The 13,942-nt window shown below is 65.3% G+C and overlaps 1 protein-coding gene across 2 annotated transcripts; it reads left to right on the top strand.

The window, feature by feature from the left end:
* Positions 1-2,190: 2,190 nt before the first annotated feature.
* On the top strand, positions 2,191-13,403 carry LOC118158130 (septin-5-like). Of its 2 annotated transcripts, XM_035312731.1 has the most exons (12): positions 2,191-2,448; positions 6,381-6,674; positions 6,871-6,964; positions 7,037-7,123; positions 8,116-8,239; positions 8,475-8,609; positions 8,704-8,821; positions 9,130-9,231; positions 9,546-9,642; positions 9,776-9,938; positions 11,631-11,730; positions 11,982-13,403. In XM_035312731.1, exons 1-12 carry the CDS (start codon positions 2,311-2,313, stop codon positions 12,039-12,041), a joined length of 1,512 nt encoding a protein of 503 aa, XP_035168622.1. In that variant the 5' UTR covers positions 2,191-2,310; the 3' UTR covers positions 12,042-13,403. The 2 variants fall into 2 exon arrangements, with proteins under 2 accessions (XP_035168622.1, XP_035168623.1); XM_035312732.1 differs by lacking the exons at positions 11,631-11,730; positions 11,982-13,403 and adding an exon at positions 10,352-10,477.
* The last annotated feature ends 539 nt before the right edge of the window (positions 13,404-13,942 follow it).

The following is a 13,942-nucleotide window of genomic DNA, read 5'->3' on the forward strand; positions in this document are numbered from 1 at the left end:
AGGAGGGGCTGACCCTGTGGTGTAGGCACTCAGCCCTGGCTCCACGTGCTGTGCAGGGGTGGGCTGGGGGCAGCACCCCCTTGGGAAGCCCACCAAGGAGCCAAGGACCCGTCTCAGTGTGGTGCTGGGGGAATGGGAGCAGAGAGGAGGGTGTGGGCGGGGGGAGCGGGCAGGCAAGGGGTTAACGGCCCCGCGCCCACCGGATGCAGCATCCTGGGATGGGCTCTTTCCATCTTGTTTTGGTTTGGAGGAATAAAAGCTTTGGCAGCGCATAGCCTCTTCCCAAAATAACTCAGCCTCCCATGATAATTATAGAGCGCTGGCCCCTGGTAGAGGCTCGCTGCAGCTTCCCTTCCCAGCCAGCACCCGGCTGCTGCTGCTGGCCGGGGCGAGGGAGGCCAGGGTGCTCAGGGTGCCTTGGGGATTGCCAGCCTTCCTCCATGCCACTGCTGCTCCTCCTGTGTCATTCCCCACTGAGGAAAACGCAGCTGGCCCAGGCCGGCCAGTGCAGCATCCCTAGGGATGGGGACATCACCACCGCTGCGTCCCAGAGCTGCCCTGCTCTCACAGGGAAAATGCACAAGACAACCCAAAGGCCCCATTCCCCGCTGTGATGTGGCCGTGTTGGGCACACTGAGCACGCTTCCTCAGCCAGGCACGGACAGAGTGTGACCCCCTTTAGCTCCAGCTGCCATGACGTAGCTTGGGCTTGCCCCCCTGCGGCCCCCTCCCACTCCGCAGCTGATCCCTTCAGCTTTTAATGCTCTATTTAAAGCCCGGGCTGCAGCTCTGCAGCCACATCCCGCAGCCCCCTCCAGGCACCGGGCTCCTTGAGCGAGGCCCTGGCCAAATTCCCACTGCTGGAGGCTGCGTGCATCGCCTGCTGGCCTGGCTGAGCACGGCCAACTCATCACAGCAGTGCCCAGCTCAGTGCCCCCCCATGGGAGCAGCTGCTCCTTGAAGGGCACCGGGACACAGGGCTGAGCTCCTGGAATGTGTAAGTGAGTAATCCCCAGTAATGCTGCCTCTCAGAGGAAAGCACTGCTGCGGGGATTAGAGATTTAAGCATCCATCCTCCCCTACCTGCCCCTGCCTGCCCCTGCCCCACTCCTGCCCACTGCCCGCTGCCCCAGATGGACGGGGCCCGGGCGCTGCTCGGGCTCCCACGTGCCGGTTGTGCCTCCATGGGCTGTTTACAGGAATAAAGAGAGCACGGTGCATGGAGCCATCTGGCCATGGCCCCGCGGCGTGGAGGGGATGAGGCCCTGAGCAGTGACAGTGCTGGGGGCAGAGCTGCGGGAGCGAGATGGTCCCAGCTTCTGCCTGGGCTGGCTCTGGCTTTGCCTCCAGCTGCTGCTGGCCAAGCCCCCCGCTGCCGCTTTCATGGCCGGGAACACAAGCACCCCATGACGCCCCGGCCTCTGTCTTATGCCAGTGTCCTCCCCTGCCCTCCATGGGGACAGGAGGGACACAGCTACGTGCCACCAGCACTCACTGCAGGGTCCCATGGCCGGGAGTATCCCCAAAAGCAGCCGCCTCCAACCCCAGCACTGGTTTGGGACAGGGACAGGGACAGGGACCGGGACAGGGACAGCACAGAGCAGGCTGTGATTTTGCAGACAGAGCTGTGGGATCCAGTGCCTGGTACCCAGTGTGTGATGTGTGGTGCCAGCTCCCAGCAACAGTTGTGCAGCTCCCAGTACACAGACTGGTACTAGTGTTGGTACCAGTCTGCATGTACCCAGTAGCTGGTGTGCAGTGACCAGTGAGTGTTCCCCAGTGCTCGGTGCCTCCTGCCCAGTGCTTGGTACCGGCTGGGCAATGCCTGGTACTGGTGCCAGTGCCTGGTGCTGCTGCCCTGTGCCCAGTACATGGTGCTGATGCCAGTGCCCAGCCCATGGTGTCGGTGTGCTGTGCATGGTGCTGGCACTGGCGCAGTTCCTGGTGCCTGGTGTGGATGCTGGTGCTGGTACTGGTGTCCAATGCCTCGTACCAGTGTTGGTGCACAGATCCCAGTTCCCAGTGCTGCTACTGATGCCAGTGCCTGGTGTTGGTGCCAGCATTGGTGCCAGTGCCAGTGCCTGGTGCTGAAGCCAGTGCTGATACTGGTGTCAGTGCTGGTGCCAATGCCGATAGCAGTGCTGACGCTGATGCTGGTGCTGGTGCCAGTGTCGATGTCTGTGCCGGTGCCGGTGCCCAGTGCTGCTGCTGGTGCTGCTAGTGCCCGTTTTCCGGTGCCCGATTCTGACGCTGGTGCCGGTCCCGGTGCCGAACGCCGGCACTGATGTTGGTGCCGATGCCGATGCATTGATGCCGGTGCCGGTGGCGGTGCCCGGTGCCGCCCCGCCCCGCCCCGCCCCCGCCGCTGCTATTTCTGCTCATCCCGGCGGCGGGGCCCGGCCGTGCCGCTCGGCAGCCGCCGCTCCCGGACGGCGCCCGGCAGCCATGGTAAGGCCGGGGGGGGGGGGGGGCACAACGCGGCCGTACCTGCCCGGCACCGGGGGCACGGGGGGGAACTGCACATCGCCCCCCGCTCCGTGGCATCGGGGCGCCCCTCTCCTACCCCATCCCCGGAAAGCGGCACCTGCGGCCCCCATCCTCGGCACCGCCGTAAGGGACGGGAGGGGGGGGCAGCGGCTGTGTCTGTCCGCCCCCCCACCCCTTACCGGGGCCTTCGGCCGCTTCCCGGCAGCCGCTCGCGGTTGCGGTGCCGGCGGCACTGCCGGCCGGGCCGGGCCCTCCCTCGGGGCCGCTCGGAGCGGGGTCCCGGCGAGGTGCGGAGCCACCAAGAGCCCGCCTGGCCCCGGCCCCCGCCGCGGCCCGTCCTGCGCCCCGGCACCGGGCATCCCCCCCGCGGGGTGGCCGGGGGGGCGGGGGGGGGGCGGGGTGGGGGGGGGGGGGGGGGGGGGGGCGGGGAGCACCCCGGGGCCACGGTGCCCGCGGAGGGACCCCCGGTGGGACCGAGCCGCCCGTCCTTCCCGAGCGGCCGCCGTGGGAACGGGAGCGGCGCATTCCTCGGAGCGGGACGCAGCGAAAGCAGCCGGGAGGGCGGCTGGCAGAGAGTGCCGACACTGCTTCTGCGAAGCGCCGTCCTCAAAAGTCCCCTGTCACCCCCCCCCCCCTCCCCGGGCAGGCTGCTGAGCCCCAGCTCCCGGCCGCGTCGGAGCCACTTCAGGCTCGCAGCGCCCCGAATCTTCTCGTTTGCTCGGGGTCGTGGTGGCTGTTCCTGTGGTTAACGGCACGCGTCGAAACGCTGCCCCGATTCCAGTCCGGGCAGGCCCCGCTGTCACTTCCCGGCTGCAGCACCCGAGGTGCTGCCATGCGTGCTCCCAGCCTGGGTCCCCCCCCGCAGGTAACTCAGCCTGCTCCCAAAAGGTGCCCCGAAGGGAAGGGGCTGCAGCTCCCACACCGAGGGGTGCGTTGGGAAGCTCTTTTCTTGTGTGCCTCTCTGCATGGCCACCCTGCCCAGGCCTGGTACCACGCCTGACCCTGCACCCTGTCTGTAGGGTGCCCAGCACCCCGCTCCTCACCCATGGTTCCCCCACACACATCCAGCCCTGGAGGTCCCAGCTACATGTGTTTTCTGCTCCCCCACAGCCTCCCCAGGCTGCCCAAGCTGAGCAACACAGCTCGGGGACTTGGTTTTCCAACAGGGAAGGCACTGATGGGGCTGGAGCTGGGAGCTGGGAGCGAGAAACTCCAATTACAAGAGGGCGGCAGCAGGCAGGTCGCAGCACGAGCAGCCCAGGTGCTGGCTGCCCCAGGGAAGGGGCCCTGGGACAGCCGAGCCCCCCGGGCTGCTCCTGGGAAAACCGGGCTTTGGTGGGGGGTGGTTATGGGGACGGGAAGCCTCTCGCTGCAGTGCGGTGCATGGGGAACACGGGGGGACGCAGGTGCTGGGGAGTGGAGGGGGTGTTGGGGATGGGGGCGTCTGTGGCCCCGTCTGCCTTAGATGCCCAGCTGTGGTGTGTGCAGTGCCATGGGTGGCACATCGGGGTGTCACCTTCAGGTGGGGCACGGCTGCGGGGACAGAACCTGGCCGGGACTCTTCCTCCCACCCCCGTGGGGACAGGGTGCAATGCTGTCCCTGGGGACGTGGGGCTGGGGATGCTGCAGGTGCCTGGCAGCCCTCACCCACACCCTGGGTGCGAAGCTTCCCTGGAGCAGCCTGGGGAGGCTGTGGGGAGCAGCCAGGTGTGGAGATGCCAGCGGTGGCTCTCCCAGCTCAGGCTGTGCTGCCCCAGTGCCCCACCAACCTCACCCCGTGGCACCCTCGAGCTGTCACCATGTGGGATGGTGTGATGCAGGGTGACAGGCGGGGACAGGGCAGCCGGCAGCAGCTCGCATGTGCAGCGGGGTGTGTAATCCGCTTACAGGGCACGGCACACATAAATCCCAGCTTGCAGGTGGGCGCCGGCGTGGGACAGTCAGGGAGCAGCGGCACTGGTGCTGTGTGCGCTGCCAGGGCTCAGCCTGAGAGCCCGTGCTGGTGTTATGGGTTGTGGGTGCTGGGGCCCGGCACAGGACCATCAGCCTTTGTTGGCCCCTCGCGTTTTGTCTCCCAGCTGCCCTCTGCGGCACAGGGCAGCACTCTGGGGCTTTTTAGCATTTCCCTGGGTAACTCAGGCGAGTGAAGCCTGCCCGGCTCCGCACCTGAGCTGCTTCAATGCATCTCGACATGCATCAAGGCGAATCACTGTCGGGCTGATGGGGGAGACCCCCAGCACTGACAGCTTGGGCTGCTGCCTCCGGCTCCTCCACGGGCTGTTAATGCTTTGGTTAACCCTTGAGGATGAACATGGGCAGCTGACCCATGTTTCTCTGGGGATGGAGTTGTTTCTCTTGGGATGAATGTCCTCCAAGCTGCGTGCTCAGCCCGAGGACTGGGGGGCTCAGGCAGCCCCGTTACGCCCTGCCTGCCTGACCACCCCCTGGCCAGTGATGCTTCACTGGTCCCTGACACCTCCAAGAGCTGCTCTCCGGCTCCGTAGCTGGCCAGGAGCTGGGCTCACTCTGCTCCCTGTGCCTGGGGGCTCCCCTCTTGTGCCCCCCACGCTGCCACTGCCCCACCGCACTCAGGAGGGCTGTGCCTGGGTGCCTCGGTGCCTGCACAGGGTGGAGTTATGCTAATGTGCTCCTGTCCCTCTCTGAGCCTCTGCGCAGCCGGTGCCACTCGCAGCATCTCCCAGCCGCGGTGACACCGGCTCGGCCATGGCCACCGGCCCTGAGCTGCAGCCTCTGCAGGAGGTATGGGGGGAGCATCGGGGGAGAGGGGGCAGACACGGGTGGGGGACATGGGGGGGAGCCCCACACCCAGCTAGAGGGGGGATGGAGAAAGTGCCACAGCTGATGCGTGGCCCCAGGGATGTACCCACTGCAGGGAGGATGTGATCCAGCTTTGTGGAGCTTCCCTGTGCTGGGGTGAGGGGACTGGGGCCCCAGAGGGCTGCAGCCCCATGGGACAGAGCTGGGGCAGTGGGGCTGGGAATGTGTGGTGGCAGTGCGTATTTGTCACCTGTCCCCAGATGGGCAGGGTGTGCTGAGCGCACCGACAAGGGGAGGATACTGCGGGGTCAGGGACCTGCTGAGCGCTATTGACCCACTGGGGAGGGGGGCGGGGAGGGGGATGAGGGGGAGACATACGATGCCACCAGCCTGGCACTGCCATCCCCCATCCTGGTGGCCGTGGGGGTGCCAGGCAGAGCAGCAGCGTGACCTCGTTTCCAGCCCGCTCACCCGACACCTCTCGCCTGGCCTGCAGCACAGCCGCCCTCCGCAGGGACACGGGGTGCAGGGGGACATGCGTGTCCCCGTGGGGGGCTCTCGCCTCGGTGCCACTGTGCGGGGTGGGGGCTCACCCCTGTCCCCAGTCTGGGGGTCCCCCTGTGGGGTGGGATTCCCAAGGCAGTTTCCATGGGGAGCCCACGAGCAGACCCCTGCTTGCCCCCCAGCTCCATGGCTGCTGCCTCTCATCTCTCTTCTCCCCACCCCCCTTCCCCATGCTCCCTGCAGGCCATGGCGCACGTGGGGGCTCTGCCCACCCCAGAAGACCCCAAGGAGTGTGGGGGTGCCCAGCCCCCCCCCCAGGGCCAGGGGGGACAGTCCCCATCCCTGCCCCCCGGAGCGCCAGGAGCCGTCTGACCTCCCCATGCAACAAGCTGTAAGCGTCCGCACCGCGGGGTGCATGGACCCTGCTGTCCCCATGCTGCCCCCACGCCTTTCCTGGGTCTGGCACTGTTGTCCCCCTCTTTTTTTCCCCCAAGGTTCCCCCCCCCCCACCTTAGGGGTGCATGAGGCTGACAGTGGAGGTTTGGGGGTCCCGATGCTGATCGGTGCCACCGCGGGCATCCCCTCCTTCCTCACTCCTTTTTCCCCCCCAGATCAAGCGCTTCCTGAAGGAGGACTCAGAGGAGGCTGAGCTCACGCATTTCCTCCGGGACTGCCCCCCCACTGACAGCCCCCGCAAAGTGGAGCCCCCCGAGGGCAGGCGGGAGCCCGGCCACCCCCTCTGTGGCAGGGTCCCCGCCGAGGAGCCCACCGATGACAGGGACACCCGGCCCTTCTCTCGCCCTCGGCCCCTGGATGCCCAGCAGCTCATCATGCCCCCCCCGCCGCCCAGCCCCTCCCGGCCACGCAGCCCCTGGGGGCAGCTGGACCCCTACGACTCCTCCGAGGTGCGATGGGTCCCTGGGGTGGGGGCGGGCTGGGAGGGGGGGACAAAGGAGTCACCACAGAGGATGTGCCTGCCCCGAGAACCCAAGGGGACCACTTGGGCTGCCTGGGGGGACACAGCCCCAGTGGGGAGAGCAGCATCCCCTGTCCCACGTCCCCTGTCCCATGTCCCCTGTCCCATGTCCCCTCTCCCCACAGGACGACAAGGAGTACGTGGGGTTTGCCACGCTCCCCAACCAGGTCCATCGCAAGTCGGTGAAGAAGGGCTTTGACTTCACGCTCATGGTGGCAGGTAGGGGCTGGCGCGGTGGCCAGCATGGGGATGGTGACGGGGGCGTCCCCTCACTGCTCCCCATCGCCCCAGGGGAGTCTGGGCTGGGGAAATCCACCCTTGTCAACAGCCTCTTCCTGACGGACATGTACAGGGACCGCAAGCTCCTGAATGCTGAAGGTAAGGACAGCACCGGGCACCGTGCAGCAGCCTCGAACGCCCCAATTGCTGCGGGGAGGGGACATGGATGGGTCTGGAGGGATGTCACCATCTGTGCCCCCCAAGGGGCTGGCAGCTCCACTCCGCACCCAGCTGGGCTCCTCCGGTCCCTCACACCCGTGTTTGTCCCTTCTGGGCTTCCCCAAAGGCAGAAGCAGGCGCGATGCTTTGCCAAGGCAGTGGGGGTCCCCAGCACGGTGCCCCCCCGCCGGGCTTTGTCCTGGGCTGCAAAGCAGAGGGGGAACAAAGCCCGGCTTGTTGGGCTGGGGACAGTCGGGGTCTGGGGCGCGGTGCCACGTGGATGGCTCCGCTTCAGCTGCTGTGGCCACGCTAATTAAAAATAGCCCGAAGGGTCCAGATCCCCGCGGTCTGGGGGGGTTATTGGGTTTGTTTCGGTTGCCAGGAACAATTTTCAGCCTAAATGAACACACGTGGCCACATGCAGGCGGAGCGATGAGAGCATCCCTGGGGCATGCAGGGGGGGCGGGGGTAAAGGGTTATTAAAACCCACAGTCATGGGGCTGTGGGGTCACACGGGTGCAGGGAGCTGAAAATGCTCCTGAGATGATGCTCCGGCAGCCCACCTTCTTCATCCTCACACTGCCCTGGCTGTGTTCACAGAAGGAGGGCTCCTGTTGGCTTCTGAGTTCAAAAGCCAAAAGCAGCTGTGGGCAGTGAAGTGCTTGGCTTTGGTGGACAAGGTGACCAGGAGCTTGGGGACACTGGGAGGCGTCCTGTGCCTCCAGGGGCTGGATGTGACCCCAGGCTCTGCTCTAGCACAGGGAGAGCAGCGGCTTCAGGCTGGGGCTAAGCGGGGTGGGTGCCCTGCTTGGTGCTGGACAGGTGCTGTCACAGGAGGTGATGGCATGGCCACTGGGGAAGGGTGAGCATGGTGCCACTGAGGCTGTGCACACCAGGTGCCCGCACCGTCCCCGTTTCTCCTGCCCTTGCAGAGCGCATCACGCAGACGGTGGAGATCACCAAGCACGTGGTGGACATCGAGGAGAAGGGTGTCAAGCTGCGCCTGACCATCGTGGACACGCCGGGCTTTGGGGACGCCGTCAACAACACCGAGTGGTGCGGGGAGAGGGCCACTGGGGTGGCCCTGGGGACAGGGAGTGCTGCTGTGGGTGCGAGTGGCTCCGAGGCAGGGACGCCCCACGGTGCTGTGGTTTGTGCAGCCCCTGCCCTCAGGACACAGTGCTGAGCCCTGGGAAGTGGTGTTGGGCCCAGAGATGTTGGGGTTGGGACTGGGGAAAGCCCATGGGGGCTCCAGTGGTCACCCAAACCGCCAGCCCTCCTGTTCCCCCAGCTGGAAGCCGGTGGCTGACTACATCGACCAGCAGTTCGAGCAGTATTTCCGTGACGAGAGTGGCCTGAACCGGAAAAACATCCAGGACAACCGCGTGCACTGCTGCATCTACTTCATCTCGCCCTTTGGCCACGGGTAGGGGCAGCCCCCCCTTCCCTGCCCGCCCGAGGCCGTCAGCAACGCCAGGGGGTCAGAGAAGGGGCTTGGGGCTCACAGGGCTCCCCCGCAGCCTCCGGCCCCTGGACGTGGAGTTCATGCGAGCCCTGCACCAGCGGGTGAACATCGTGCCTGTGCTGGCCAAGGCCGACACCCTGACGCCCTCCGAGGTGGAGCGCATGAAGAACAAGGTGAGGGGGAGCTGATCCTGCCTGGGGCTGTCCCCTCACCTCCCTCTTGCCTGTCGGTCCTTCCCATCCCCTGCCTGGGCTTTGCCGTGGAGCATCTCCCGTGACCCCCAGTACTGATGATCCCCAGGGTCCCATCTCTCTGGGGGGCTGGGGGTGTCCGTGACATCCTGCCCCCCTCCTGCGGGGGACAGGTTTGCTGGGTGCATGGCTGGCCCCTGGGGGACACGGGGTGGGTGGCTCTGCCCATGGCTCTTCCTCCCCCCTTTCTGAGGGGCAGAGCCCGGTCCTCACCCGGGCTGTGTGCGCAGATCCGCGAGGAGATCGACCACTACGGGATCCGCATCTACCAGTTCCCTGAGTGTGACTCAGACGAGGATGAGGAGTTCAAGCTGCAGGACCAGGCGCTGAAGGTGGGTTGGGCCCCTGCAGCCCCAGGGCCGGGGGGGGAGCACATCATCCCTGGTGCCAGGCAAGCCCTCCGGCAGCCCAGCACGGTGGGTTTGGGGTGTATTGCACAGGGCTGGACATCTCCCTGAGCTGCTGCCAGCTCCTCGGTGGGATGGAGGAACCCTGCTGCGAGCTCTGCCACCCCACAGCCAGGGCTCCGGGGCTCATCTTGGCAGAGCCGTGCTGGATACGGCCGAGGAGATGTGGGTGGGGGGATGTGGACATGGCCATGGCAGCTGGTCCGAGCCCTACTGTAACCCTCACCATCCTCTTGCAGGAGAGCATCCCCTTCGCTGTCATCGGCAGCAACACAGTCGTGGAGGCCAAGGGTCGGCGCGTCCGTGGGCGCCTCTACCCCTGGGGCATCGTGGAAGGTAACACCATGGGGGGACCTGTCCCTGCAGGGACGGGGACATCGCACACCCCTTCTCCGTGCTGTGGTCCCGACATTGGGGGTTTGGGGGGGGGGGGGCTGGTGGGGCCCCCTGACCCCCAGCTCCCCTGCAGTGGAGAACCCATCCCACTGCGACTTCGTGAAGCTGCGCACCATGCTGGTGAGGACACACATGCAGGACCTGAAGGACGTGACGCGGGAGACCCACTACGAGAACTACCGCACGCAGTGCATCCAGAGCATGACCCGCATGGTGGTGAAGGAGAGGAACCGCAAGTACGGGGCTGGGAGCGGGGCTGGGCTGTGCGGAGGGATGGGGCAGCCTCTTTTCTCCTTGGGGTGACATTGGGGTGGCCCTTTCCTTGCTGGCTGGAGGGGTTGGTGGGGACCCTTTGTCCCCACAGGCTCTGGGGCCAGAGCAGAGCAAGCAGCTGGCGCCAAGGCTCTGCCCTCAATGCCCACCAGACTCGTGGTACTCGCATCCCCTTCAGAATCCCCAGAATTCCAGGGGTGACCCCAAAAAGCAGGTGCCCCATGGGACTGGCTGCAGAGCCCTTGCCGGTGCAGTGTGGGGGCTTGGCAGGTGGCTTGTCCTTGGCTCGCGGGGCAGTCACGGGTGGCAGTAGGGGACGGCTGGCGGTGGTGATGGGTGCCCTAAGCTTGTCTCTCCATGCGCGCTGCGGGAGAAGGAGGCAGCCCTCCACGCTGCGGCTGTGCTGCGCCGACTGCTCTGCAGACTGAGCCAGGGACATGCTCGTCCCCGGCTGCCAGCGCTGCCTGCGTCCCCCGGCCCCTCTATAAAGTGTTTGCTGGTACCCAACGCTGTCTTGGTCCTTCTGTGCCTGCAAGGGCTCGGCAGGAAAGTACCGGGGGAGCTCCTGGGGACAGCCAGCCCCAGACCTCCTGCCTGTTGCCCAGATCAGCATCTAGTTTGCCCACTGTCAAGATTCCTGAGGAGGGGGCATGGTGATGGCAGTGCCCACGGTACTGGGAGGATGCAGTTCCCCTGCAGATCTGTGTCACTGGGGCCACCCACCTCACCCAGGCATGGTGGGGTTGCAGGGAGCCTGTCTGGCACTGTCACCCAAGCACCCACCTCCAGCAGTGCCCAAGCGGTCTGCAGGCACTCGTGTGTTTGCCACGGCCCTACTGTGTCCCCATCTGGTGGCACCCAGCTTTCCCAGCCAAAAGGAGGCAACCCCAAACTGGAGTGATGCTAGCTCGGGATGTGGGAGGCAGCTGGGTCCCTGAGATGAGTGCCCCGGGCTGATGAAGCCACTTGGCCCATGCCTGGTGCCAGCTCCAACCTCTTCTTGCTGCTGGGGCTGGAGCTGGAGCTCCACTGTCCCTGCAGCTCCAAATTCCCCCTGCCACTTCCAGGAGCCGTGCTGATGAGCAGGGATCTCCCAAACAGACTAAAACTCAACCAGAAACCAGCCCCTGACTTTGCATGCCCGCACTACCCCAGCGCCAGGGGCAGCCTCCCCATGCACCAGCGCTGTCTCATCCGGCACCGCTCCCGCACGTCCCCACGCTGCGGGCACGGGGTGACACGTGTGACTGCTGCGAGCGGCAGCGATGTCGCAGCCATGTGGTCACCTGCTGGGGCAGCATGTGGCTCACGCAGGGACCCGGCCACCAGAGCTGGTCCCTCCCCGTGTCCTTGCCATGGGAGAAGCCATCGATCCAGCCTGCTGTGATGGGGTGGCCCCAGGCAGGATGCGCTGTACTATGAGTGCCTTTCCCAGACAATGCTCTGGAAAAGCAGTGCAGCGCTGCCAGGAGCAGGGGGTGTGGCACAGCCCTGCTGTCTTCGGTGACTGTGGGAGACCAGGGGGCCAGCACTGTCCCCCCTGGCTGGCCCCAGCTTTTGTATGGTTCTGGGAGATGTTTTGTGAGTTGGGGGAGGAGAGCTCGGTTTTGGAGGTGGGGGTGGGAACAGCCTCATCTCCTCTCTCTGCCCCACAGCAAACTGACGCGGGAGAGCGGGACAGATTTCCCCATCCCTGTCATCCCCCCAGTGCCCGATTCAGAGACGGAGAAGCTCATCCGGGAGAAGGACGAGGAGGTGAGCACAGGGCCCCCCGAGCATCCCGCTGTCCCCGTGCTCTGCCCCCAGTCCCAGCAGGGTACACCCTGCAGGAGGGGTGGGGAAGCATTTGAGGGGAATCAGAGGTTTTCTCCCCAAAACACATCTCTTGGTGATCCGGACCTGCTTAGGATGCTTGACCCAAATCTGTGTGCAGGGGAGGTGACGTGGCTGGGGGAAACCCATGGAGGTGCCACCTCCCTGGTTGTCACCCCTTTGCTCTCTCCCAGCTGCGGCGCATGCAGGAGATGCTGCAGAAGATCCAGAAGCAGATGAAGGACTCCCACTAGCCCCTTCCTCCTCCTCCTCCGGCCGTGCACCACACGGATCAGAGATGTTTACATCACGCTCCATCCCAGCCAAGCTGCGAGACTCGGTACCAACAACACCTCTCACCTTAAGCTGCTGCGGTATCGCCTTATGGACCTGGGCACCGCGAGGGGACGGGGTGCCCAGCGTGGGGGTCCCCCAAACCCTGTCCCGGCCACCCCTGCACCCCCTGGGCTGGGTGCAGCTTTGTCCCCAGTGCTTCGGTTCCCCCTCTGTCACCCCCAGCCCTGGGTATCTCCCAGCAGGCCACCACCACCCAGCTCCCCACCTTGTGGCTCTTGTCCCTGTGTCACCTGGGGCTGCCTGCTCAGTGTAAAAGGAGATGAAAGGAGAGGACAGTCCCAGCCCTACAAGACAGGGGCTGCCCCGCTGCTGCCTCCCACTTTGGGAATGGAAGGGAAAATGTGATTGCAGGGGAACAGCAGCTCCTGGGGCCCATGAGTCACTGAGGGGCTGGAGGGATAGCCACCACCTGGGCCCGTGGCCACCTCTGTGCCAGCAGAGAAGGGCCTGAAACTTGATGGTGCCCAGCCCCATGTCCTGGGCATGTTCCCTCTCCCCAGTGAGCATCGTCGCGTGGGAGCACCCCCAGTCAGTGCACAAGGAGCCTTGGGGCATCGCTGTCCCTGTAGAAAATCCCTCGAACCCCACGTCCCCATGAGCAGAGACCCCAGCCCCCCGATGTTGGCCCTATAGAGCAATAATTGCTGTCCCCACCCTTGGCAAGAGCATCGTCCCTTGCTGCTGTTTCAGCCCCTGGTGCCACTCGCTTGTCTCTTGTGTCTCCGTGCCCCCCCAGGACGTCCCTGCCTGTGCTGCTTGCAGGCAGAGCGCTGCTGCCTGGCCCCAGGGGAGCCCCCCCAGCTCCCTGCTTCCCCGCAGGCAGTGGGGAAAGGCTAAAGGGGGCGGCCAGGCTGCGGGGTGGGGGCAGAACTGGGGCACGGGGCCGTGTCCCCTCCCTGCCACCCTCTCAGGGTGGATTTGAGCCCCCATGGTGTGGTTGGAGGTGTCCCAGGCTGGGTGGCACAGGGTGCTGGGGACAATGCCTGGTGGGTGCCACCTGTGTCTCCGCATCGGCTGCAGCCTGAGGGCTCCCTCTGTCACCGCCCCGTGAGCAAGGACCTGCAGGCTGTGTTAGCGCTTTCCTTTTTTTATCTTGCTATTTTCTTACAGAAGTACCTACCTTTGCATGATGGTCATATATGCATTTATTGAAGTATACGAAGAGTATAGGTTTATAAATTCTTATAGAGCTAGTGGAAATATTTTTAACCCCTCCACAAACGTTCTCAATAAATACGGCTGACCTGGCTTGTCTGCAACCACATCTCACTTCCACAGGCTGCGTGCGGGCAGGCAAGGCACAAGGATGACGAGGATGGCCTCTCACTCCTGGCTTCTTTTTCCCTGGAAAGGTGTCAGAATGGATTTTGGGGAGATTTCTGCCACCCTCCATGCTGCTGAAACAGACACAGGGCACCCAGACGGGGAGTGGGAGAGCCCCAGCTGCCCAAGCCCCCGGGACAAAAGGACTAGCACCCAGTGCTGGCTCGTCCCCCTCTCACACCGTGCTGTGGGTGCTGCTGGCACTGGGCACTGCTGGGAGCCCCTGGGGCCTGAGCTGGGGGCATGTGCCCCACACGGTCTGCTCTGCTCCGATCCCCACATGGCACATGGCGGCTGGGTCACCCCTCTGAGCACGTGTGACCAGTTATCCCAGTTTGGCTTCAGCAGGAGCTGGTCGGATGAGCTGGTAGGGAGCAGGTTTCTCTCCAGCCCCCTCTGCCCGGTGCCTGGAGGACCCTTGCTGGGTGTCCCTGCTCTGGTCTGCTCCCAGCCCTGTCCCCAGCCATGCTCCGCT

Source organism: Oxyura jamaicensis, assembly GCF_011077185.1.
Source record: "Oxyura jamaicensis isolate SHBP4307 breed ruddy duck chromosome 19 unlocalized genomic scaffold, BPBGC_Ojam_1.0 oxy19_random_OJ106431, whole genome shotgun sequence".
In the NCBI taxonomy this organism is placed as follows: domain Eukaryota; kingdom Metazoa; phylum Chordata; class Aves; order Anseriformes; family Anatidae; genus Oxyura; species Oxyura jamaicensis.

Bases quoted from the DNA above. Each gene is read 5' to 3' on its own strand.
- LOC118158130 (XM_035312731.1), top strand. From the start codon at position 2,311: ATGCCGGTGCCGGTGGCGGTGCCCGGTGCCGCCCCGCCCCGCCCCGCC. The intron at 6,965-7,036 runs GTAGGGGCTGGC...CCATCGCCCCAG, and splicing joins CTTCACGCTCATGGTGGCAG to GGGAGTCTGGGCTGGGGAAA. The intron at 8,822-9,129 runs GTGAGGGGGAGC...CTGTGTGCGCAG, and splicing joins TGGAGCGCATGAAGAACAAG to ATCCGCGAGGAGATCGACCA.